At 46.6% G+C, this 23,520-nt stretch overlaps 3 protein-coding genes across 14 annotated transcripts in view; all 3 read left to right on the forward strand.

Annotated features, from left to right (window-relative positions):
- The window catches only part of ehbp1l1a (EH domain binding protein 1-like 1a), a 30,376-nt gene extending 21,098 nt beyond the window's left edge, over window positions 1–9,278 (forward strand). For 4 of the 7 annotated variants that reach the window (XM_067261527.1, XM_067261529.1, XM_067261530.1 and 1 more), the window contains 15 exons: window positions 47–119; window positions 452–634; window positions 860–1,423; window positions 1,868–4,432; window positions 4,724–4,820; window positions 4,915–5,081; window positions 5,185–5,233; window positions 5,330–5,839; window positions 5,938–5,989; window positions 6,413–6,468; window positions 6,604–6,715; window positions 6,916–7,015; window positions 7,118–7,191; window positions 7,596–7,710; window positions 7,811–9,278. In XM_067261527.1, the coding sequence (XP_067117628.1) occupies window positions 47–119; window positions 452–634; window positions 860–1,423; window positions 1,868–4,432; window positions 4,724–4,820; window positions 4,915–5,081; window positions 5,185–5,233; window positions 5,330–5,839; window positions 5,938–5,989; window positions 6,413–6,468; window positions 6,604–6,715; window positions 6,916–7,015; window positions 7,118–7,191; window positions 7,596–7,710; window positions 7,811–7,904 (4,811 nt within the window). In that variant the 3' untranslated portion in view covers window positions 7,905–9,278. Of the gene's footprint in view, window positions 1–46; window positions 120–141; window positions 635–859; window positions 1,424–1,867; window positions 4,433–4,723; window positions 4,821–4,914; window positions 5,082–5,184; window positions 5,234–5,329; window positions 5,840–5,937; window positions 5,990–6,412; window positions 6,469–6,603; window positions 6,716–6,915; window positions 7,016–7,117; window positions 7,192–7,595; window positions 7,711–7,810 lie in introns of those variants that run through there. The other 3 variants (XM_067261528.1, XM_067261532.1, XM_067261533.1) reach the window with 3 other exon arrangements.
- Window positions 9,279–10,302: 1,024 nt separating this feature from the next.
- On the forward strand, window positions 10,303–16,351 carry si:ch73-40a2.1 (tyrosine-protein kinase Mer). 4 transcript variants are annotated; one of them, XM_067261704.1, is made up of 15 exons: window positions 10,303–10,434; window positions 10,716–10,777; window positions 11,237–11,852; window positions 11,980–12,135; window positions 12,292–12,618; window positions 12,752–12,914; window positions 13,258–13,349; window positions 13,504–13,614; window positions 13,735–13,815; window positions 13,906–13,998; window positions 14,114–14,235; window positions 14,365–14,474; window positions 14,751–14,910; window positions 15,030–15,163; window positions 15,708–16,351. In XM_067261704.1, the coding sequence occupies exons 1-15, from the start codon at window positions 10,338–10,340 to the stop codon at window positions 16,042–16,044; spliced, it is 2,661 nt and encodes an 886-aa protein (XP_067117805.1). In that variant the 5' UTR covers window positions 10,303–10,337; the 3' UTR covers window positions 16,045–16,351. The 4 variants fall into 4 exon arrangements, 3 of the variants coding, with proteins under 3 accessions (XP_067117805.1, XP_067117803.1, XP_067117804.1); XM_067261702.1 differs by having other exon boundaries at window positions 14,114–14,474; XM_067261703.1 differs by having other exon boundaries at window positions 12,292–12,513; window positions 14,114–14,474.
- A 283-nt stretch (window positions 16,352–16,634) lies between these two features.
- rab1ba (zRAB1B, member RAS oncogene family a) lies at window positions 16,635–23,283 on the forward strand. Of its 3 annotated transcripts, none has more exons than XM_067261706.1 (6): window positions 16,635–16,917; window positions 18,047–18,119; window positions 18,221–18,316; window positions 18,460–18,555; window positions 18,695–18,826; window positions 19,104–23,283. In XM_067261706.1, exons 1-6 carry the CDS (start codon window positions 16,904–16,906, stop codon window positions 19,296–19,298), a joined length of 606 nt encoding a protein of 201 aa, XP_067117807.1. In that variant the 5' UTR covers window positions 16,635–16,903; the 3' UTR covers window positions 19,299–23,283. The 3 variants fall into 3 exon arrangements, 2 of the variants coding, with proteins under 2 accessions (XP_067117807.1, XP_067117806.1); XR_010879521.1 differs by lacking the exon at window positions 16,635–16,917 and having other exon boundaries at window positions 17,945–18,119; window positions 19,104–23,131; window positions 23,167–23,283; XM_067261705.1 differs by lacking the exon at window positions 16,635–16,917 and having other exon boundaries at window positions 17,945–18,119.
- Window positions 23,284–23,520: the final 237 nt, after the last annotated feature.

Below are 23,520 nucleotides of genomic sequence, written 5' to 3' on the forward strand. Positions count from 1 at the left end.
ATTCCTCAAAATTGCATTGGATCATACTCATTTATTTGGTTTGTAGAGAAAACTTTGCGTGTAGAAGAAAAGTTGAAAGATGGTGAGAGAGAAATGGCAGATCTTGCTGTAGATAAGGGGTAAGTGAATACGCCTAGGCCTCCATGCATGGGTTGCAGTGAAATTGGATACATAAGGGTGGTCCTTTTTGTCTCACTTTATTTGCTGGTTAACATAAACGATAGCATAGTAGATCTAGACACATCTTAGAATGCATGGTTTGGTTGGTGATGTGTGTGAAGCTCAGATAGTTTAGATCAAATAATGCAGACTCAATTGAGGAACATGAGAACATCATGAGTAATCTACAGTATCAATATTTGACTGCAGTGCATTTAATCCGCTGTTATTAGTGTGGCATGGAATCTGTGGAGACATTGTCCTCAATATGCATATGCTTATATGATATCAGTGTCCCCAGCAACCATCATAGAGAGAAGCTTTCGGAAGAAGAATTCCATCCCAAGCAGAAGTCTTGGGAGAGCACAGAGTCAGAGCTAGTTTTAGAGTGGGAAGTGCTGGAAGCTGAGGACTCAGAGACAGAGAAGGAGCCCTCAGGCCTTGTGCAGGCCATTGTAGGTGTCTTCCACAGAGGGTGAGTTGGCCATTGGTGTGAAGTTGATCCCCTCAGAGACTCACCAGTTAATTCCATTTTTCTTACTTGTTTGTATTTCATTGCATTAATAACGTAATCAGTAGTTCTAAATTCCTGACAGATGTGTGAATCATCTGTAGTATTGAAACCTTACATGCTACACTGTAGCATATAGCATGCCTGTTAAGGATTTCAATTCCTGACTTTAGTATCCCTCTCTTGTAGTTATGAAACAGTAGCGTCCATTTTGGGGCCTTCCAGCTCCGTTCCAGCTGAAGGGGCAAACCAGGCCCTTTCATCCTCTGTGGAAACAGAGATCCACTTAGGTAGTACCTCTACCACTCTCCCAGATCCCTCTCCCCTCATTCCGGATGCAATCTCTGTGGAGTCAGCTCACCGTGAAGGCTTGGTTCAAACCAATATAGCCATTGATCTTCCCACAACTGCTGAACCCTATATGTGGACTCTAGCAGGAGATCGATCTGAGTCTCCATCACCAACCACATACAGTGATGATGGTTTTGTTGGAGCAGTAGGCCCGGGTAGTATGAAGAAATGGCCCCCACTAACTGCGGCTGACCTTTCAGAGATCTCAAAAGAAGACTTTGGTGTAGCAAAGGAAGAGGAGACTTCGGCTGGCTCGTGGGATCATGTAGGAGAGAAACCAGCAGTCACAGGGCAGGATTTGAGACAGATGTCAGGTTGTGTTGAAGGTTTGGTAGCAGAGAGGCCATTAGAGAATTTGAAGGATGAAATGGGAGCAGAACTATCAGCTTCTCTGGACAAAGGGTGAGTCTCCGGGGATAAAACCCTACTAAGAACTGTGTGGCTGCACGGCGTGGAGTACAAATGTGTTATACATTCATAACTTTGTTTCTGGATTTGCTCATCAATGCTCACTGTCTTGTATCTAGTGTCTGTCTTAATAGCCCTAAGCTGCTTGGTGATTCTAAGGCACTTATCTGGGCCACAGTGCAGGTCAATGTCTGTGTGCTTAGTGTAGTTGCAGTGTGGGGAGTTGGTGAGTGTGCATGTTTGTTAAGAGAGAAAACGCTATGAGAATTATGAAGAGTTTTGCAGTTAGATCGCTTTCCTGCTGGGAGATTTCTTCTGTAGCCCGTCCCCTGGGTACGGACTTGGGTTTATAATCACGTATGATAGTTGCCGTTTATGGATTGGGAATTCTTTAAGATTTAAGATTTGTGTTTGATGTGATTCTTTTTCATCCTTAAGCCCCCAACACACAAGCACAGAGGCCTCTCCTAATGCCACTCAGCCCTCCACAGACAAGTCACTGGTAGAGACGTCTTCAGTGCCAAGAGAAATGATCTCAGACAAATCATCTGAAGACCAGGTCCTCTCAATTGAACCACACGCAGACGTTGTACACCCTCAGCGAGGCAGGAAGCCACAACGGGATGTTCCTCCAGAACTTCCACTGAAAGCCAGTGATCAAGGTGAAAAGACTGCAAATCCTACTACAACGATGGTTCCACTGCGTCCTTTGAGGAGGAAAGACAGCCTCACTCCGGATCGCAACACAAATCCTCACGGTGCATCACTCGATATGGTTCCTCCTCGCCGTACAAAGAACAGAGACGCCAGTCTTCCTCCCGAGCCTCAACAGAGTGCTGATGCACAAATTGGTGCCGCTGGCCAGTCAGTCCGTGCACAGTCAACTACTGAGTTGGTCCTTCCTCCCAGGATGAGGAAAAGAGATGGCAGTCTCCCTCTAGAGACAGGAAGTGCTGTAGCTCAAGCCAACACCAAGGTGGTCCCATCCCGGCCGGTGAGGAGACGGGACAGCGGTAGAGACTCAACACAGAGAGACGACTCTCTCGTCCCTCCTTGTCGTGTAAAGAAAAGAGATGGCAGTGTTCCTTCGGAAGCCCCACAGAAAGCTGATGAATCTGTGCTGCCATCCTCAGACCCACCACACAGGCCTCTGAGGAGAAAAGATAGCCTGACACCGGAGCCTCCCAAACAGAAAGCGGATGAACCAGGAAGTTTAACTTCCCAGGAGAACACCATCGCTGACACTGTTCCGGCCCATGGCGTAACGGCTTCCGAAGTCTCCAGCTGTCCTGAGCCTCCTCAGGAGATGAACAAACCTGTCCAAGTAGCCATGGGTCTGATTCCACCCAAGCCTCCCAGGAGGAGGGTGAGTCTCACCCCTGAACCTTCTCAGAAAGCCCATCTCGAAGACAACAAGACATCTGAGGCAGGAACAGAGCTTGTTCCTCCTGTGCGCTCAAGGAGAGCATCAAAGGCCACTCCTGAACCAACACAGATATCTGATGACCTGGAAGATATCTCTGGCCGGTCTGCCGCAGAGGAAGTTCCCACCACATGCGAAACAAAGACACAAGATGATCTCCTTATTGAGCCTGTCCAAACAGAGACAGACAGTGATTCAGGGGTTGGGGAGACTGCCCCACTCTCAATCATCAGAATGATAGGCCCATCAAGGTGCAAGAAAACCCAAGGTCCTTCAGCAAAATCAAGAGAATCAGATGGTGCTGAAGAGGCCACAACTGTAGAAGCTCTGAATGCTGAGTCCACAGCTCCTGTCCATATAAATAACCCACTCAGGGACTCTCAAGTAAAACAGTCTCAGACTTCTACCGAAATGGCTACCTTTGAGACAGTTGAAGATGAGCCAACTGTGGCCTCAGCAGAAGACGCTGCCTCGCGTGTAAAGATGGAGGTCGAACAGCTCCTACCAGTCCCGATGCCTCGAGTGAAGAAGCGCCTCAGTGGCACTTTCCCCAACGATGATTTCCCACCTCTAGACGTCACCTCTCCCGTTCTGTCCGATGCCTCTACGACTGCTGATGAAGCCACCAGGCCCCCCAGGGAGAGGGGACGCTCACCTGCAACCTCAGCCTCCAGAGGGCTGGATCCCCCTCAACATGGCGACAGGAGCAGCAGCCTCCCTCCGTTGTCCCCTGGAGACCCTTCGACACCCGACGAGCTGGTTGTACCCCTACGCAGGAAAAGGAGCAGGGTCCAGATTGATGGCAGTGAGAGTGCACACCCGGCAGGTGGACCAGCGGGTCTTCCTGTTCCAAAACCAAGGGGAAGGAAACGTCTGAGTGGATCTTTCCCTGACGACTTCAATGCTCCCAGCCCCCTATCTTTATGTCCGCTAGACTCAACATCAAAAATGTCAGACCAGGATAGGACACTGGGGGATGAACCTTACCCCTCTCTCTCCCCTGTGCCCTGTCCTAGGACAAGCCTTAAGTCCTTCTCTGATTTGATTCCTCCATTGGATTCTCCCATCTCTACTCAAAGTGATGCACCTGAGAGCAAGCTAATCCCGCCTCAGAAGGATGAAGAACCAACCAGTCAGGAAGTCATGAGTTCAGCGTCAATGGAGACGAGTACTGAGGCGTCTGATGACGGGTTTGTTACAGTACAAGTCCCATCGGGGTTGAAACAGGAAGTAGACCCACAGGATGTTCCCGAAGAACAAGCGAACGCCACCATTTCTCCGACAACAGACTCAGTTGAAGTCACGGCCGGTAAGAGGGCACTAGAGGAGAGCACAGAGAGCTGGACCTTTGCAGATACTGAGAGCTTTGTTACTGAGGACAGTGAAAAAGATGAGGCCATCCCAGAAACAACATGTGCCTCCACTCCTGCCTCGGGACAGGAGGACTGGCTGCATGTAGACAGAGCCAGAGAGCCAGAACAGACGGACACAGACTCGAGTAAAGAGATGGGGGTTGAAGAAGAGGTGGACTTTGGCTTTATGTCAATAGCAGTAGCTACCAGTGACTTAGAGGAGAAAGGGTAAGTTAAGTAGAAAATAATGTGGAATACAGAGGTAGGTTAACCTAACTCTGAAGTGTGTTTTTTGGACCTTGTACATTTAAACCTTGTATGCCTTTTTTTTTTGCATTTCTGTTCATTCTCGCTATTCTAACATAGAACTTTCCATTTTACTCATGGCGATCACTCTGTTGCTCATGGAAGTTCATCATGTTCAGGCTCATTTTGACCACACTTTATTCCTTGACCATTGTTGAACTGGGAAGGCTAATATTTCTCGACAAATCTGCTGTGTTTTTTGCTTTTCTAAAGGCAACAGGATGCTTCCGAAGAGTCCTCGGGTCTTGCTGCGCCATTGCCTGGTCAGATGTCAACACCACAGCGTCAAGACAGTGCTGCTACCTCAGATGTACGTTGCTAATAGTTTACAGATAAGATGGTTGACTGAGTGATGGTCAGTGATGAGTGGTTATTACCCAGTGAATGTGTTGTTGCTTCCTCAGGCACTGGAGTTCAGCCCAGGCCTGGTCACCTCCAGCCAGTCTCTGCTGGAGTGGTGCCAGGAAGTCACCCAGGGTCATAAGGGGGTCAAGATCACCAACTTCAGCACGTCCTGGAGGAATGGTCTGGCCTTCTGCGCAATCCTCCACCACTTCCACCCAGACAAGATGTATGAAAAACATCAGCTTTCTGAAAAAATATTATTGAGCATTCTGTGTTTGTTTAAACATTTGCTCATGGGTTAAATGTAAAATTTCCTTCTCATTCTTTAGAGACTTTGAAATGCTTGACCCATATGACATCAAGCGCAACAACAAGAAGGTGATTATCTCTGCATGTGTGCCATTCCATCATATTTTACATGAGCCCCCACAGAACATGTCCTTCTGTAATCACCCGATCTCCTCCCCCACCCAGGCCTTCGATGGCTTTGCCGAGGTGGGCATCTCTCGGCTGATGGAGCCCTCTGACATGGTTCTCCTGGCGGTGCCTGACCGCCTTATCGTGATGACCTACCTCAACCAGATCCGCACGTATTTCATGGGCCAGGAGCTGAGCGTCCTCCACATCGAGAAGAACAGCAGCGAGTCGAGCTACGCCGTGGCCGGAGAGAGCCGGCAGGGCGTCGACACAGAGGCGGCCACCCGCTACTACGCCCAGAAGCTCCAGGAGGAGGGGATAACCCTGGACACCAATGGGAGTGCTGCGGCAGAGGATGAAGCAGATTCGAAGACCAATAGAGACATGGTCCCGCCTCCCAGAACTAAACGTGCAGCAGGTGCAGGGAGTGCCCAGGCCCCAGTGGCACCACCTCGCACTCACTTCCTGTCCAAGTCTGGATTCTCCCATGTAAAGGACGCAGACCTAGTGAAGAAACGACGGTCTCAGAGGAGAAGTAGTTCTCCAGAGGAGTGTGATCCTGCAGAGGTAGGAAACATCTTTCTCTACTTCCATCTCATAACCTGGTCTAAAGTTCTCTCTATATCTCGGCCTTATCGCTTGTTATTCCTGTGTTGTCTTTCCAGGCTGCGTCGGGTCAAGAGGAGAGTGCTGGTGCTATGAGAAAATCAGAGACAGGCAAGTTAATTATGTGTTACTGTACCTGAGAGTAAAAGTACCATATTCCAGTATTGATGATGAGTAATGAATTGAGTAATGATGGTAATTCTCAGGAGTCCTCATCGAAACCATTGCAGTATGACTCAACTCCCTTGTATTCCTTTGAGAAATTACCTAAACCATTCCGGTCATTAGAAATCATAAATCATAATGGGTTTTAATCGCCATGAAAGTTTGCACAGACAAGGAATTTACTTTGGCAGATGTTCATGTTCTGTAATAGCCAGTTAAAATGAATTCCCATAATCCCCATTAGCGAGTTGCGTTGTATTTTATTTAGTGGTACACGCTTTATACGGTGAGCCCAAGCGGGTTCTGTGTTGTTTTGAAGGTTGTTCCTGACTCCAGTTTTGAGTTTGTTTACATTTGTGATCTTCCCAGAAGGCAAAGAGCTGGGGGCATCTGGTGAGGAGACCAGAATGGCAGAGGATGGCCAGGTCAGTCTTCATCATAACCACAAATGAGTTGGTTCCGGTCTACTTTAACACAGAACTACAGCACCCTCAGCTCTAGAAGTCCTTGGATATAGCTTTGGTTTGTGTGTGAGTGTGCGTTTGTCACTGTACTGACAGGACTCCAGCGAGTACGTCCTGAGCGAAATGTCGGCTCTGGAGGCGGAACAGAAGCACATCGACAGCAGAGCAGACGTGGTGGAGAGGAAACTCAGGCGACTGATGGAGACAGGTGCGGGAAAGAGGGAAGAAAGGAGAGAGAGAGAGAGAGAGAGAGAGAGAGAGAGAGAGAGAGAGAGAGAGAGAGAGAGAGAGAGAGAAGAGAGAGAGAGAGAGAGGGAACTAAGGCCCTGAATATGTGCTGTATTGGTACAGTGTATGTTGTGGAGCTGGTAGAGTAAAATAGTATTCCTGTGGGCTCTGCTACCACAGGCAGTGACAAGGTGGACGAGGAGAGGTTAATCCAGGAGTGGTTCACGCTGGTCAACAAGAAAAACGCCCTCATCAGGAGGCAGGACCACCTTCAGCTACTGTAAGACGCGCACACATACACATATATACGCACGCACATACACATATATACACACGCACACACACTCTCTCAAATCTAACCCATGTACCTGGTCCTATGCAGGCTGGAGGAGCAGGACCTGGAAAGGAAGTTTGAGATGCTAAACAAAGAACTGCGAGACATGATGGCTGTGGAGGGTAAGTTCGAAGAACGCTATTCATATTCCTTCGCAACTTCTCCCCCAAAACAGGAACCAAGATTATTTAGTAATGTTGACTGGGTGTTCATGTTATTCTTTCCAACCACTACTTTTGTAACATTTATTGCCTAAATCAGGCAGATACAGAACCGATTCTACAGGACAGCATTTCCGTTTTTTTCTTCTATGTCAAGACATGACACTCTATATTGGTGTTTCATATAGAAACAGTAGAAATATAAGAGGAAGGCTAAATCTATTGAAAAACATAACTGCCGAGGATTCCAATATCAAACAAAGCACTTTCCCTTCATCCCCCTCTGCTCTCGACCACGGCTCACGAGTTCCATCTCATATCCCTCTGTCCTGTTTCCTCGCTCTGGTCTGCGTGGTTCCCTCCAGAGTGGCAGAAGACGCAGGCCCACCAGCACAGGGAGCAGCTGCTGCTGCAGGAGCTGGTGTCCCTGGTCAACCAGAGAGACGAGCTGCTTCACGACATCGACGCCAAGGAGAGAGGGTGAGACACCCTCATACGCCCGCGCAGACACGCACATGCACGCACATGCACACACACACATGCACAGTTTGTGACAGCGGGTCTCTCCCTCTGCACTCAGGGCTCTGGAGGAGGATGAGAGACTGGAGAGAGGCCTTGAGCAGAGGAGGAGGAAGTACGCAGACAAGCGCAAGGAGAAGTGTGTGGTGCAGTGATTCCACTGGTGTCAGCAATGGGAATGGTCCCCTGGTCCACTCCGTGTGTGTGTGTGTGTTTAGGTTATCTAGTGATGCCAGAATGGAGTACAACTGACACTCCAAGAGCATACGACTGTAGCAGCATGTGTAGGTATTGTTACTGTATAATGAGCAATACACTTACTGTTCTGAGGAAATATACTTACTGTTCTGAGGCAAAACATGCTCACTTGCTCATGTGGTTGAATCCCCTTTTGAAGCCTGTCTCTGACTGTTGATCAATCACTTGACACTATTTGAGTTTGTGTGTGTGTGGATTTAATATTTTCTGAAGTGTCTGTTGTTACATACTCTTTATTGTGAATGCATGAAGTGTGAGTGTGTGTGAGTGTGTGAGTACACTACAATAAAATGGGGTTACATAATCTATGACTGCATAGAGTTGGTTCAAACAGGCAAATGAGGCCCGGTCACCTTACTGAAGTATAAGAACTATTACAGTATGCTGACTGAGGTATTCAACTGAAACATTTTACACTGAATGTAATGGCAAGGGTATTACAGTCCTAATGTGCCAAATATACCAAAGAATTACTCACATGAGTAGATAATTTCCCTTGAGAAAGACAAGGACACATGTGCCTAAGGAATGCTATAGGTTTCAAGATTTTTTACAGTATGTCGAACTGTGCAGACAGTAGGAGATACTTGGTGAAATGGGAAAAAAGGCAGTTACAAAAGTCAGCCAAGCGGAAAAAAATGCATTTAATTTATTGGTTTTATTTATCGATATTCCCCAGATATCTTGCATTTAAACCTGTCCTTGTATTGTGTAACTTAAACAGGTCATAACAAAAGTTATGATGCAGTATGAATAAGAAACACTATACACTCTAAATGTTACAGTGTATAGTGTAGATGTCCAATGTTACTAATATGCCACTGTGGTATAAAAAACCTTTAACCAGAATAGAAGAGGTTTATCATTACTGAAATATCAATACTTCTGAATTTCTACAGTATTTTAATACTGGATCAAATAACTTTATCAGTTCCTAACATTAAATGCAGTTTCATTTTGAGGAACAATAAAACAGTATGAGAAATAATGGTCAGAGGAACCATGATACTTCTACTACTTCTTCTAGTTTAGGCATATTCTGTGAGACGTAATGTTGTTTTGGTTTTAGATAGTTTGAAGTTATTTCCCAGCCTGTATACCCAGCCCTGTTACTCTTATTACTGTGGTAATGTTTATCACTCCCAGGGTGTTTTGAGTGTGTGTGAGTTTGAGTTTGTTAACTGCCTTTTGGGGGAAAGTTGTAATTGTTTTATTGTTGAATTTGCACTATTTGTAAAGTTTGGAGAATAAAGAGAATAATTTGTGACTTAGATATGCTTCACTTTATACAGTATATCCTTACTGTCAAAACATCATGACTCCAGTTGTTCATTCACTCTTTAGTGGGCTAGCTATTGCAAAGCTACTAAACAGAACTGTATGAGAGCAACAACACAGTCTTGGAGATCCCTAACTGTTTAGGTCAGGTAGTTCAGAGCAAGGGAACTTCACTGCAGATCAAGAGGTTGCAGGTTCAAATCCTCCTGTGTGATGCTTTTGGAAAGGGTCTGCTGCATAGGTAAGGTATTTTTTTCCTCTATATAAAAATAGATTCGATTTTTGTAAAAAGAAAAAAAGAGCAAACTCCTCTTGATACAAGTGTAGAGAATATGTAGTCCCTAAAAACACAACACAAAAAAATAAAAACAAAACAAGATCATTTCAATATTTTCAATTAGAGATATGACAAATGCTGCACCAACAATTTACTTTCAACGAGTGGAAAAAGTTGCACAATATACACTTTGCTTGTCTCTCAAGTGTATTTAGAATCTTTTTTTATTCTTGTGACTCGAGCAAAAAATAGAAAAGAGAAGTTGGGTGTATTGACCAATAGTTTGTAATAATTGTGTGTGTTCTAATCCTTTCACCTGCTCCATAGATGTTTGCTATATAAATTGCATGGTTTTGAACTTGAAAACCTTTATACCTTTAAGTTAAACCATTATATATTTCACATGTATTATATTTCATTAAAAGATTATCTAAAATATGGGTTATCAAAAATAAAACAAAACTGACTCATATATTATAGGAATATAAAACTGTTTAACGAAACTATTTGATGTAGGGTTGTATCAATTTATCAGGTCTGGAGTGAGTGTTGTTCTTGGAGGGTAATTACACTGGGGCAGCGACATTCCTTTTTTTCAAGGCTTCCTGCTACTTCAGGAGGGTAGGTTCAGTATAGCAGGCGAGGCAACGTCACTGGAATTAGGTCCAGAAACAGGAACAAAAATAAAACAAAAACCTTCCTCCTTTTTTCAACAGTAATGTTTTGTCATTGAATCAATGCCGAACACTGACAGGTCTGAACGCGGTTGGGAACAATGACGATTTTGTGGTTAATTTTGTCTGTCAGGTGTACTGTACTTTTGTCATGGTTATACATTGTGTATTCCATCGCTCAAGAGACATCAGAGGAAGGTAAACCAGATGTTCATATACGTTGTTTGCAATAATTGGCTGATTTGTCATTGGTGTTTTATGTACAGAGGTTAACTGTATCTGCCTGTGTATTTTTGTTCTAAATTAAATTCTTTAAATTATGCTAGATTTCAAACAAGGATCCTATCTGATTTCCTACATTTTATCATAACAATTACTGGGTTTTGATGGTGCTCTGATCTTTTTATTTTATAACATCACCCCCCACAAAAAAAATATAATTCTTGCCCATGCCTCCCTTAATCTCCTTTCTCTCCTAGTGGAACTGTTCAACTCTATGAAACTGGACAAACCAGGATGGAAATCTAACCCCTCAGCTGCAGTAAGTAAAATACATTAAAAGTAAAGTAAAAGTAAATCTTACTCCCTTTTTAAGACCAAAATAAACAGTTACAAGGTCTTTGTTTGGTATTTAGGATAAAAGATGAACAAATAGCATAGCAACTGGCAACATAGCTTCTGCGAGTCATTCCATGTTTCGGAGCGATTTGTTCTCATTGTCCTCCATCTTGTGATGTCCAGTATTCTAGTGCAGTGGTCCTCAGCCCTGGTCCTTAGGGCCCACTGTCCAGTATGTTCTAGATGTTTTCCTGCTCCAACACACCTGATTCAAATGAACTGGGCATTATCAGGCTTCTAGGGAGCTTGATTACAACCCATTCATTTGAATCAGATGTGCTGGAGCAGGGGAAACATCCAGAACACACAGGATAGTGGGCCCTGAGGACCAGGGTTGAAGACCACTGCTTTAGTCAACTAATCTACCATCTTCTTACATCAGTGGACTGAGATTACGTATCAGGTGGGTTCAGAGAGTGCCCCCATGTATCAGGCCTGCACTACTGCACGCAGCAGGTCATTACTAACCAAATGGATTGATAAGAAGGATGCCCACCGCTTGCTATTGGACATCACATTTGCCCAGGAAGAGGAGCCTCTCAATCAGTCGAGTCCCCTTCAGATCCACATGCTTGAAACAACCCAAGCTCTGTCCGGCTTTCAAAGTGGTCGGAATGTTTTGAGCCTTGTGACGTCGAAGGCATTTCCCGACACATTGGAGCCAAAGCATTTACCAGAGTACTTTGACCGCAGGGTTGGTTTGAACCTTGGGCAGCTCTCACAGCGCGGCTTCTATCTTAGGTTCTCCTTTTCGGGAAACTGTGTCTTCATAGCTTCTGTTAGACTGTACTATAAAAGATGTCCAGGGTTTGTGCATGACCTGGTCCGGTTTGAGGGGGCCTCGGCTGCTTCGGGGCCCCAGACTGGTGTCTGTGTGGAGGGGGCTGTGAAGGAGGCCCCCTGTGAGAGGCACTGCCAGGAGGATGGGGTGTGGGGGCCGCTGGAAGGGGGGTGCATCTGTCCCCCTGGTCATCAGAGGGTGGGGGCCACCTGCCAAGGTTTGTAGACATCTCACAATAAAGATTGTGAGATTGAAAATCTCTGACTGCAATATTGAAAGAACTGCTCAAGTACTGTAAATGCATCTGAGGTATGCTAAGTTATTTTGTAATCTAACAATTTTAGCATGTGGAGCTGGCTACCACAAGCCAACCAATGAGAGTGGAGAATGTCGTCTATGCCCACCCAATAGTTCAACAACCAGGGCGGGTGCTGTGGAGTGTGTCTGTGACCAGGGCTACATCCGGTTGCCTAGTGACCCATACAACATGGGATGCACACGTAAGAAACCTCAAGCACCATATATACTCTGTCCTAAAAAGCTGGATGAAACCATTAGTAGAAACAGTTTTGTGAATTTCTTTATCAGCTGGTTAACTCGATTCTGTGTGTGATGATACCACTGGCATGAGTTACAAATATATCGTCGCTCCCCAGGAAGTCCCTCCGCCCCAGTGAATGTGACAGTTCAGCGCCTGAAAAACTCCACGCTGTCTCTACGCTGGGGCCCTCCCCACGACACAGGAGGGAGACAGGAAGTGATGTACGATGTGCACTGTCAGGAGAGGGAGGGCGATACAAACGGTCTGTGGAAAAAATGCGTGGATTCATCTCTATCGGCCTCAACCCGATTGACGACCACAGAAGTCAACCTCACAGGTGTGAACCCAAACTATGACTACCAGCTGTCAGTGAGGGCGTGGAACGCAGTCTCGGACCACCAGTCCTTGGAAGCAAATCTTGCAACCGTGGTCATTCACAGATGTGAGTCAGGCTAATGAATCAGTTCCTACTGGTGAAGTCAACACTTGCTTACCGTCAAACACACTTGTAGCATCAAAATGATTTCAGAGGAAACAGAAACTAAGGCTTAAGTTTCTGTCATGTCTTGTGAAAGTTTTTCCTGAAGTGAAGGTCACTGGTGACCCTCGGCCCCTTGAGCATCAGCAGGAAGACCTTTCTACCTGGGGGATTGTGGGCGGACTAGTGGGAGGCCTTCTCCTATTGGCCCTGGTCTTGACAGCTGTGTGTACTCTGCGCCGTAAAAACATCCAGCACAGGTAAATCTGAAAGATCACATTGTTTATAAGCCTTAGGGTAGATAGTTGTAGTGGTGCGTTCCACCTCTCAGCTTTATCTCGTTAGGGAACATGTTGGAGTAAACTAATGTAACCCTAATCCTGTTCAATTCAATACCATTAATTTACATTTACATTTAGCAGACTTATCCAGAGCTAATGTCCCTGCCCCCGAGGCAAGTAGGGTGAAGTGCCTTGCCCAAGGACACAACGTCAATTGGCACGGCCGGGAATCGAACTGGCAACCTTCAGATTACTAGCCCGATTCCCTAACCGCTCAGCCACCTGACTCCCATTAATAATAACATAAGCTCTGTTTTGGCAGGCAGGATCCAGTCTTCCTGCCTCTTCACTCAGGTGTAACATATCGTCGCGATGAGGACGTTCACCTTGACCTTCCGGAGCCCACCACCAGAGGTGATTTAAAAAGCGAATCTGTCATTAATAATCGGCGCTGTATGCGAATGACAGGAAGTGACTATCATAGGTTGATAAACAAAACACGGTTTCTGGTTTCACACCTGTTCCATCACCCCAACCCCTTTCGTCTCCTGACTCTTGTTCCGGGCAGAGCCTGAGGCAGTTCAGTTTCTGGAGAGTGTCAGTGACAGACTCCTGACCAGCCTGAAGGATTCCGTAGTGCATCGAAACAAATTGACCCTGGGCAAGGAGCTGGGGAAGGGTACGATTTTGTTCACAATTCTCACTCAGTACGAGCTCATGTACTCATTTTCTTACACCTGGAAACTCCAGATTTAAAAAGATGCTGATTAAAGATGCTGTTTTTCTGCTCTTCTTCCAGGGGAATTTGGGACTGTCTACGAAGGCCTCTTCTCCCCAGAGGAAGGGATCAACATCAAAGTAGCAGTGAAGACCATGAAAGGTCATATGTTACTATATAAAATATATCCCTTAGGTCTCTGTAAAGTGTCCTTCTGCCATTGTTCGCTGACATCATTTCATGCTGCTGCAGTTGGAATATACAGCCAAGACGATTTGGAGGAGTTTCTGAAGGAAGCAGAAATTATGAAGCATTTTGATCATGAAAATGTGGTCAAACTTCTTGGTAAGAGTCCCTTCATTCACCTCAATACTTTTCTTGGCACTTCCTAAACCTCAGCCCCCTTATGCAGTACTCGTGTTTGGCGAGATGGGGCGTAACTGCTGTCTTTGTCCTGCAGGGGTCACTTTGGAGCGGGAGCAGGACTCCCCTCTGCCGGTGCCTTTGGTGATCTTGCCCTTCATGAAGCATGGAGACCTGCGACGTTTCCTTGTCGCTACTCGCTTCGGGGCCATTCCCATGGTGATACACACACACGCACGCGCACATGCACACACCCACTCTCTGTCTCTCACCTTTGCAAAAACACATGGTCGATACATTGTCATTGTCAAAGTAAATCTTGATATTGACCTCTCCTGTTCCCCCCAGTTTGTACCCTACCAGAGTCTCTTACGCTTCATGATTGACATTGCTGCAGGGATGGAGTATCTCAGTTCCCATGGCCTCCTGCACAGAGACCTGGCTGCACGCAACTGCATGTGAGTCCAGCAGGGGGAGACAGTGAGGCCAATCAAAATGAACTGCGCAGCAACAGGCAGCATCACACATCAAAGCCTCCTTGTTCAGAAGAAGACTGCATCTCTGTCCTAACACCATTTGTATTCAGCTAAGGGCAGTATCGGAAGGAAGTGAGCAAATCTCTGAACCCAACAGATTGACTCAGAAAAAGAAAGGGGGTTTTCAAGGCCACAGTAATAAAGCTGCAAAGCTAAGGCGCTAACATTACAGTCGAGTTCAACCACATTCTGTCACAGGTTGGGAGACGACTTACATGTATGTGTGGCTGACTTCGGTCTCTCCAAGAACATCTACAGCAACAACTACTACAGGCAGAAAGTGGCTGTCCGAATGCCAGTCAAGTGGATGGCCCTAGAGAGCCTGTCAGAGTCCATCTACACCAGCAAGAGTGATGTGGTAAGGGCAAAGCCTTATCGAAGGGCTATCCAATGCACAAGTCAATGACTGTATGTGTATGCCAACAATCCATGTGTGTCTCTTTCATCTTCCGTCTGCCTGCTCTTTGTCATCCTCAGTGGTCCTTTGGGGTCACCATGTGGGAGATTGTATCCAGGGGAAGGACTCCTTATCCAGGAATCCACAACCATGAACTCCTGGAGTATCTGGAGGCAGAACACAGGCTCAAACAGCCAGACTGTGACGCCAAGCTGTCAGTGCTCACCTCACTCCAACTCTATTATAGATGAATTCATGCAAGAGAGTCTTTGTGTTGGCGCGCAGTGAGAGGTGTAGGGTTAGGAGGGACTGTTAAGAACAGTCAAAACTATCATTCTCGCCTTTGAGGGTTGTTATATCATCACAAAACTAAAAGCATTACATAACATAAAGTTGGCCTAGATGTGATGTGTTACATTTTACAGAGTGAAAACTCTTCATTTCCAGTCGGTTGCTCTTACAGAGTTGTTGACGACCTGAGATGTTCGTACATAATGTACTCCTGGTTGCTCCCCAAATATGAATTGCCTAGTTTCTAATTGAGTCAATGTGAGCTGTATTGACACTGTGACCAGGGGTTGGAGGACACAGGGCATGGACAGAGGTGTCATTGTAATCATATGTCCTTTCTCTCTCCCTCTCTCTCATTGTCTTTCAACCTCTTCCATTTTCAATTGCCGACTCTACGACCCCCCCCCCTCTATCTACCCCCCCCCCCCCCCCACACACACACACACACACGTCTCTCTCCCTGTCAGATACGAGGTGATGCAGAGCTGTTGGCAGCGGGACGTTACACTGAGGCCTGGTTTCAGGGAGCTGGGGGAGAGGCTGAAGGTCCTTCTGTGTGCTCTGCCGGTCCTGGAGGCCTGCCAGGAAGCCCACTACATCAACCAGGGCCTGGAGGCAGCCTGCCAGGGGGGCGCCCAGGGAGACAACCCCAATCTAGATGATGCTGCGAGGGGGAATGTTTACCTGCCTACCCCTACGTCTGCCAAAGTTCTACTCAATGAAGAGAAGAAGAAAAATACGGAAGAAGAGGGGGAGGATGGCTACCTGCTTCAGACTGGGCAAGCTGTCAAGAAGGGGGAATAGGAGGCTGTACTGATAAAAAAAAAATACATTTTTGTTGTTTTTTAAACATGTCTGACAATACCCCACACATATGATAGGAAAATGGTTAATTGTGATTGTAAAGATAATGGTGTAAGGTTGCACGTTCCAAACTAATGTTGAATAAATACCTAAGATATTCCACATAGGTCTTGGATGAGGGTATGAGTTCAGCTGTGCTTCACCTGCTTCTAGTAGACCTTTCTATAGGAAATAGTATTATTAATTACAACATGGGAAACATATGTTATGATTTATTGTAATCCCTCTACAATTAAACACGATATGATTCAAATCTGTTATCAACTCAATGCAGAATATACCCCAATTACAGTGAATGCTTGCACACGCATGTTAGTGTGCCTATGTATGTGGGAATGTATTCAATATTTTTTTCTGAATTATGTAATTTATATATTTTTACAAATCGGTTGGCCGTTTAGATTGACTTCAAATATAGTAAACTCAATCTGACTGATGAACTCGAACTACAAATCCCAACATCTATCCACTTCTAGATTTGTCCGTAGTGACACGTCATTTGATGTCACTGCCGCACCTGCGCAGCCATCTTATACTTCTAGCGAGGAGCGGACACAGAAAGAAAAAAGGAAAGGAAAATTGATTAGTCAAATTTGAAGAAAATAGGAATGTCTTTAAAGTTTCTGTAACACCACAACGTTAGGATACACCAGCTTGACAAAGGGGAGTAGAAAAAACTCAAATTTACATCCAAGTGCCTCGGACATCTAGACTCTCAAGTCATCTTTTGCCTGCTGTAGGAGAGAAGGAAGGAACAGACAATTCGCCGACTGAAAAAACACATCCCCAACGTCAAATCATGAATCCCGAATAGTGAGTAAAGCCACCACCCCGACTAAATCGTGATTAGTGTAACCGTTTTATTTTGCATTTCTGATTGTGACATGTCGAAACAAGCGCCTATATTTTCAGTCGGATTGCTAGCTAGGTCGCTACTGTAGTAGTAGCAGGGCGCGGACAGGTTCCAAGCCTTTTGCTTTGAAATGTGACAGACAGTCTCGAGATGTGTTTATACAGCCAACGTCAGCTGATTGCCTGCTCATGCCACCACATTAGCCAGGTTGAAAGGCACTGCTAATTTGACTCCATTTTACCTAAAGCCACAATTTGGCGTTTGTTCATGTTGTCATTGCACTTAAATCAGATGGCTAGCATCTGTCACTGACTTGTGGCCCTAAAATGAGAAAACACGCGCTTGTCACCGGATCTCAAGCACGGTGCTCTGGCGACCGGAGAAAATAGGACGTAGTGCTGGAACGTCACACCACCGGCGCAGCGATTAGCCTAGCCTAGCTCGCAAGCTAACAACGGAAGTCTAGCTAGCTAGACAGCAATATAATTGTTACCCTGCTAGGGGTAGTTTATTTGAGATAGTTAACTGCTTTATATTGTGCCAGTCATCACAACATTGTACTTGTTAACCATATACATCTAATATAAGTGGTTAAATCGCCTTGTGGAAGTGGTTTTTTTCGCGAATATGCTTGTGATTGCGAGACACATCGCCACATCACAATAAAGTGTACGCGATGCATGCGCAGTTTAGATCGGGTATTTCCACATAGGCCTATATACGACACACTGCTCTGTATGTTGTTGTGACACAGTGATAGTGTTTGGCAGTTATACATGACACGTCTTGATTTCAGGTGACACAAGAATAACTCGGCCATTGCGCCACCACTGTGCAGTTTGTCAAATTAAGTTCATGACATGATCTTCTGTTAATGTTGCCGCGAAAGTGTTACTCAACAGTATTTCTCCACTCGAAATAGATTTCTAAGAGTACCACATATCAGTTAAATACTGTGTATTCCCCAGGACTTAGTCAACAAGTAATACAAACCACAGAGCAGCACAGCCATGATGAGTCGATCCCTTCAAAGCCTTCATAAATGAGAATGTCCAATCCTTGGTCTAATGCTGCATGCTTTTACTACAGTGACTACCTTTTTAAGCTCCTGCTCATCGGTGACTCTGGTGTCGGAAAATCCTGCCTCCTGCTACGATTTGCAGTAAGTGAAGCCTGTTGGGAACCTATTTTAGGGGTCGGTTGGCTCGTGGTGCTGTGAAAGACCCGATGTCGTGCTATATCATTCGTCCTTCTCCACTTCAGGATGACACCTACACAGAGAGCTACATCAGCACCATCGGGGTGGACTTCAAAATCCGGACCATTGAGCTGGATGGCAAGACCATCAAACTGCAGATTGTAAGTGGACGCGCACTCACACACACACCGTAGGCTACGCGACTAGAAGGTAACCCACCGAGGGGCTGCCTCAATCCATGGACAGGCAGAAACGGGTCCGATTTGGATCCATTCTGTGTTTTTGCCCTGTGTGTGGTGTGCAGTGGGACACGGCCGGCCAGGAGAGGTTCCGCACCATCACCTCTAGTTACTACAGGGGCGCCCACGGCATCATCGTGGTGTACGACGTCACAGACCAGGTAGGCTTCATCATGAGACCAGAGTCCTCTCTCGTCGTCCTGGTGACTGGCGCGTCCAGCCAATAGGGATCCCTCCCCGAGGCTGGGAATTCCTTGTTTCTGGGGGGTCGCTAACCTTCCTCTGTGATGCGTGCCGCAGGAGTCATACAACAATGTGAAGCAGTGGCTGCAGGAGATCGATCGCTACGCCAGCGAAAATGTCAACAAGCTATTGGTGGGCAACAAGTGTGACCTCACCACCAAGAAGGTGGTGGACTACACAACAGCCAAGGTATGTCTGCTTCAGAGGGATGTCGGACAGCGTAGGATACATTCAGTAAAAGGCATTGAATATGTAACAGTGTCTTGATGAGGGGAAAAATGGGACTCTGGCTTGTTAATGCGATGTCATCCTTACGCTATCGTTATTTAACGTTGGCGAACTTTGTATCACCTCTTGGCGTGATTTTTTTGTGTTGAGCTTGGCTCTCGATTCAGACGGTGAATTTCTACAGCAAACTACAAGCAGTCGACGTGTGACCTCATCGTGTGTGTGTGTGTCCCTGCAGGAGTTTGCTGACTCCCTGGCCATCCCTTTCCTGGAGACGAGTGCCAAGAACGCCACCAACGTGGAGCAGGCCTTTATGACCATGGCCGCCGAGATCAAGAAGCGCATGGGTCCCGGCGCCACGGCCGGTGGCGACAAGCCCAACCTGAAGATCGAGAGCACCCCCGTCCGACAGTCTGGAGGGGGCTGCTGTTAAAGGACCCTGCCTCCAGCAACCCTGGAACCCCCCCCCCCCCCCCCTTCTCCCCACAACCAGTCCTGGGTGTAAAGTGGAGCCCCACTCCCTCCCCCTCACTCCTATCTCTACTCACCCCCCACAAACACTCCTCCCTGTTCACTAGCCACCCAGCTGCATAGATGGATAACTGAACACACACCTTCACACCCCATCCTCCTCTCCGATCACTCGGAAAACCGACATCCAGGCAGGGGCTAGCGGGAGGGACGAGTGGATGGATAGAGGGAGAAGTAGAGGAAGAAATGGAGGGACTGGAGAAGGATTGGAAAGAGAAAGAGCCAAGATGGGGGTTGGGGTTTGCAGAGCAAAGAGGATGAACCTACAGTAAATATGAGATCAGTAGAGAGGAACAGGATGATGGGAGGTTTCGATTCTGATTCCTTCTCAACCTGTAACACACACACACACATTTTTTTGCCGTCTCCCCTCCCCCCCTTCTATTTCCTTTAGGCACTGTCTGCCATTGCAGAATCAATGTCTTCACCATCCATATAGCAACAACACCCAGCATCTTAGAAATAATCCAGTTGGCTGTCTTCATATCGGACCTGGCTATGCCCTGGAGAGAGGGAGGGAGGGAGGGAGAGAGAATGAGTCACGTGTGTGTGTGTGAGTCACCATTCACCGTTGTGAATGCAGTAGTAACAATTATTTACTCTTCCGCTGTGGAATATGAACAGCCAACGCGGTGCGGTGCAGACAGTGGAGTTGTAGAGGCCTCACCATGCCAGATAGAGCCAGGAGAACAGTGACTCACCACAGCCATTATTGATGAGGGTGCAGGGATGCCCACTTTCAGTCCTCCCCTTCCCCCTCTTCCCCACTCTCTCTTACACACACACATTATTTTAAGTGAAATCAGCATTAGAGACACACACAGCCGGTCTGCTTTTGAGGTCAGGGAAAGGCGAGAGTAAAGCTCAGATCTCCTGGTAGCACAGGAGAGCTTCTGGTTGGACTTGGAATCACTTCAACACTCCATCCATTCATCCATCTGGGAGCGAGGGGGGGGGTCACACTGGGAGAAGCCAAGAGGAAACCAGAACGGTGGTTTTAAGTGCTGTAATATATGGTGTTGGCTTGTTTTTTTTTGTCTACATCAGTTCATAAGATAGAGATTTCACATGTAAAATGGAGAGAAAAACAAAACAAGATTGTCTTTCTGTCCAGAAATGACACTATATATTACAGTATGATGGTTCTTCAATAAACACACATGCACACACACACACACACACACACTGATAGGAGCATGATGTAGTTATACTGTAGACACAGGGTGGGGTGGGGAGGTGAGGTGTTAGGCTGGGAAGCCGATATTCAACTATGAATTAACCAGACACACAAGATATTGGCAATATTCTGTGTTCATCTTAATATACTTTTACAGTTTTATTATAATTTTATTTGATATTTTTATTTCATGTTGATTTTGTTTTCTAATCGAGAAAAAGCTTGTACAAATTGCTTAATGCTGTCCGATTATAAGTTGGGTTTGGGATTTCAATGTGTGGTCTGAACTAGGTTGAGGGTTGACCGGGGGTGAAAGCTACTGTTCCCTTCCTTCCCTTGCAAGAGTCCTCATGACATCTGTCCTCAGCATTTATTGACCCGTGATCATTCACAGTCACGGTGTTGAGACCCCCCCCCCCCCCCCCCCCCAGCTGTTGTCATGTGTGTCCTGCATTGCAGTACGTGTTTTAGATCTCACTTCAGTCGACATGGTGGATTAAGTGTAACTCGTGTGTCACGCTTCTGTCTTCAGAAGGGTGAGCTGTCTCAATCATATTAGATTAGTGGATTAGAGCTCTTCAACTGTCAAGCTGTTGAAACATAATGCATTAGCTGCCGTTTTTGGAGTCTAGAGTGTGTTTTATCTGTGTTAGTCCTGTCTAGGCCCCCTCGACCATAGCTTCCCCCAGCCCAACCCTAGTCTTGTGTTGTTTCTCCATAGCTATCCTATGGAACCTGACAGGAATGTGGTCGAAAACTCCTACCCCCTCACCTCATAGCATGGGGTCAATACACTACAGAGAAAAGACGAGCTACCCTAGCTTCTCTCTGCTCAAATCTTCGGTTTTGCGTCTTGAAGGTCAATGGCCCCAATAGCTTTGGTTTTCGAGGTCGGTTTTGGTTTTACACAGTTTACAACAGAGGAGGTAAAGGCTAACTGAAGGATGTTGTAGTCCAGATGGTTTCGAGCCTCAGTCCGCAGGAGTGCACTTTGCTTGGCCTGTCTTAATGTGGCTCGGAACCTGCTTGTTGCCTGTCTCCCTCCCTATTGGCATGGACAGCTTGGTTGGGGTTGGGCGTTTTGAGTGTGTGATTGTAGTTCTGAACCTGTGTCTGTTCATATCTATGTACAAGGGGGAGTCCCTCACCAGACCTGAGGTCTGCTCTAAGAGTCAGTTGGAAAGGTTGTGGTGTTCGGCTCTGAAGTAGGGCCTTCACTGCAGCTTCGAGTTCCTCAAGGTGTTTTTTTAGTGGTGTACAGGGACTGACTGGTCACGGTTCCAAGACCGGATATGAACTCCCTTGCATCCGCCTCCGGCCCAAACCGTCGCCCTAACTGTGATGGATCCACACAATCTCCACTAACCGCTCCTCTCCGCTTATACAGAAAATCTCGTTCCGACTTTGGGAGGGGTTCCTGGTCCGGCTGTCGGGAGATGACGCAGAACTTTTATTTCAGCAGCTGTGCTTCAGGTGCTGAAGGCCTCAGGCTGTGCCTGTGTGTGTGTGAGCAAAGTGCAATTTCAGCCTCCGAGACTGACCGTCCAAAGACAACCGACGAAGGGTTGCTGCCCCCCCCATGCGGCCGGACCCCAGTCTGCGGACACTCCCAGGGGTGTGATGCCGCAAACGCTCCGCCCGGTCCTGTGTGTGAGGGAACAAATAAGTATCGGATGTGGATGTAAAGGTGACGCTAGATCTTGGTCGTCTTTGCGCTATATATCCATTGTGTGTTGTGGAAGTGTCCCCACAGATGTAGTCCCAGCCTCGTCCCTTTGCAACCTTGTGACGGAAGACTGAAGGGGACTGGAATTTTAAGTCGGTTAGGTGTGATGAGTCTGGATGTGTTTGGGCCAGAGTTCTCAGCTGACTGCTTGGGTAGGGGCGGGAACAGTAGTGGAGGGGGGGGGGGGGTGTGTGTGTGGGGTGTTTGCTGTAGGGGGGCGGGGTTAGAGTGTGTAACATTCCTGGGCTTATGAATACATGTCGGCTTTTCCGGCATTCCCTCGGATCTCACGTGAGTAATGGCGAACGAAGCGGTTGTTTGGAACTGTCCACACTAAGACACACAAACACTCACACCAGCTCAGACACACTGAGTGTAAGTTTTGCACCTGAGAGTGTGGATCCCATTCTGCATTTATTCTGAATGTTCTTTCTGTTCAAGAAGTCTTGATATTCTACTGATTTTAATATATTCATTGAACTATACTGTGGTAATAGTGTGTCTGGCCCAGAAGAGGACTTTGGGGCACGGAGGTTTTGTGGGTGGGACTTCAAAGGGGGGGGGGGGGGGACTTACTTATGAATGTGATTATGATGAAACTTTGCTTGAGTCTGTTCTTTCTTTCCCCTACTTTTTGTTCGTATTCATTTGGAGAAAAAAAGGAGGGGTGTGTGTGGGGGGGGGGGGGTTTGTATGTCATTTGCACACGTGTAGCTGTCCCATGGCTTAATAAAGACACACACACTTACAGGCGTTTGTTAACACCGAGCTCCTGGCTGCTGAGCTCACCTGTCGTTCACCTACTCTTTCTGTTCCTCGCTCGTCCAGAGAGGTCCTGCTCTTTCTGTTCCTCGCTCGTCCAGAGAGGTGCTCCGTCTCACTGCTGAGTTTGGTCATCTTGGGGTTGTTTTTTTTCTGTACATACTATAAATATATATATAATAAAACAAATAAAAAATATCAATGTCAACGTTTCGAAGCTTGTCTTTTTGTAAGTGTGGTGTGTATTTCAAGGGTCTCATCAGACTGAATGTGTGTGAGCATGTCTACTTGGGTGTGTAAAGACTAGGCACACACACACCTCAAACCTGACTCACACACCTCAAACCTGACACACCTCCGTAAACCTCGCTCACATACCTTAAACCTGACACACACCTAAAACCTGACACACACACACCTCCGTAAACCTGACTCACATACCTCAAACCTGCTACACTC

The sequence above is a fragment of the Osmerus mordax genome, chromosome 23 (genome assembly GCF_038355195.1).
Source record: "Osmerus mordax isolate fOsmMor3 chromosome 23, fOsmMor3.pri, whole genome shotgun sequence".
Classification (NCBI taxonomy): domain Eukaryota; kingdom Metazoa; phylum Chordata; class Actinopteri; order Osmeriformes; family Osmeridae; genus Osmerus; species Osmerus mordax.

Bases quoted from the DNA above. Each gene is read 5' to 3' on its own strand.
- si:ch73-40a2.1 (XM_067261702.1), top strand. From the start codon at position 10,338: ATGACGATTTTGTGGTTAATTTTGTCTGTCAGGTGTACTGTACTTTTG. The intron at 10,435-10,715 runs GTAAACCAGATG...TTTCTCTCCTAG, and splicing joins TCAAGAGACATCAGAGGAAG to TGGAACTGTTCAACTCTATG. The intron at 13,999-14,113 runs GTAAGAGTCCCT...TTTGTCCTGCAG, and splicing joins AAATGTGGTCAAACTTCTTG to GGGTCACTTTGGAGCGGGAG.
- rab1ba (XM_067261705.1), top strand. From the start codon at position 18,000: ATGAGAATGTCCAATCCTTGGTCTAATGCTGCATGCTTTTACTACAGT. The intron at 18,317-18,459 runs GTAAGTGGACGC...TGTGGTGTGCAG, and splicing joins AGACCATCAAACTGCAGATT to TGGGACACGGCCGGCCAGGA. The intron at 18,556-18,694 runs GTAGGCTTCATC...TGCGTGCCGCAG, and splicing joins TGTACGACGTCACAGACCAG to GAGTCATACAACAATGTGAA.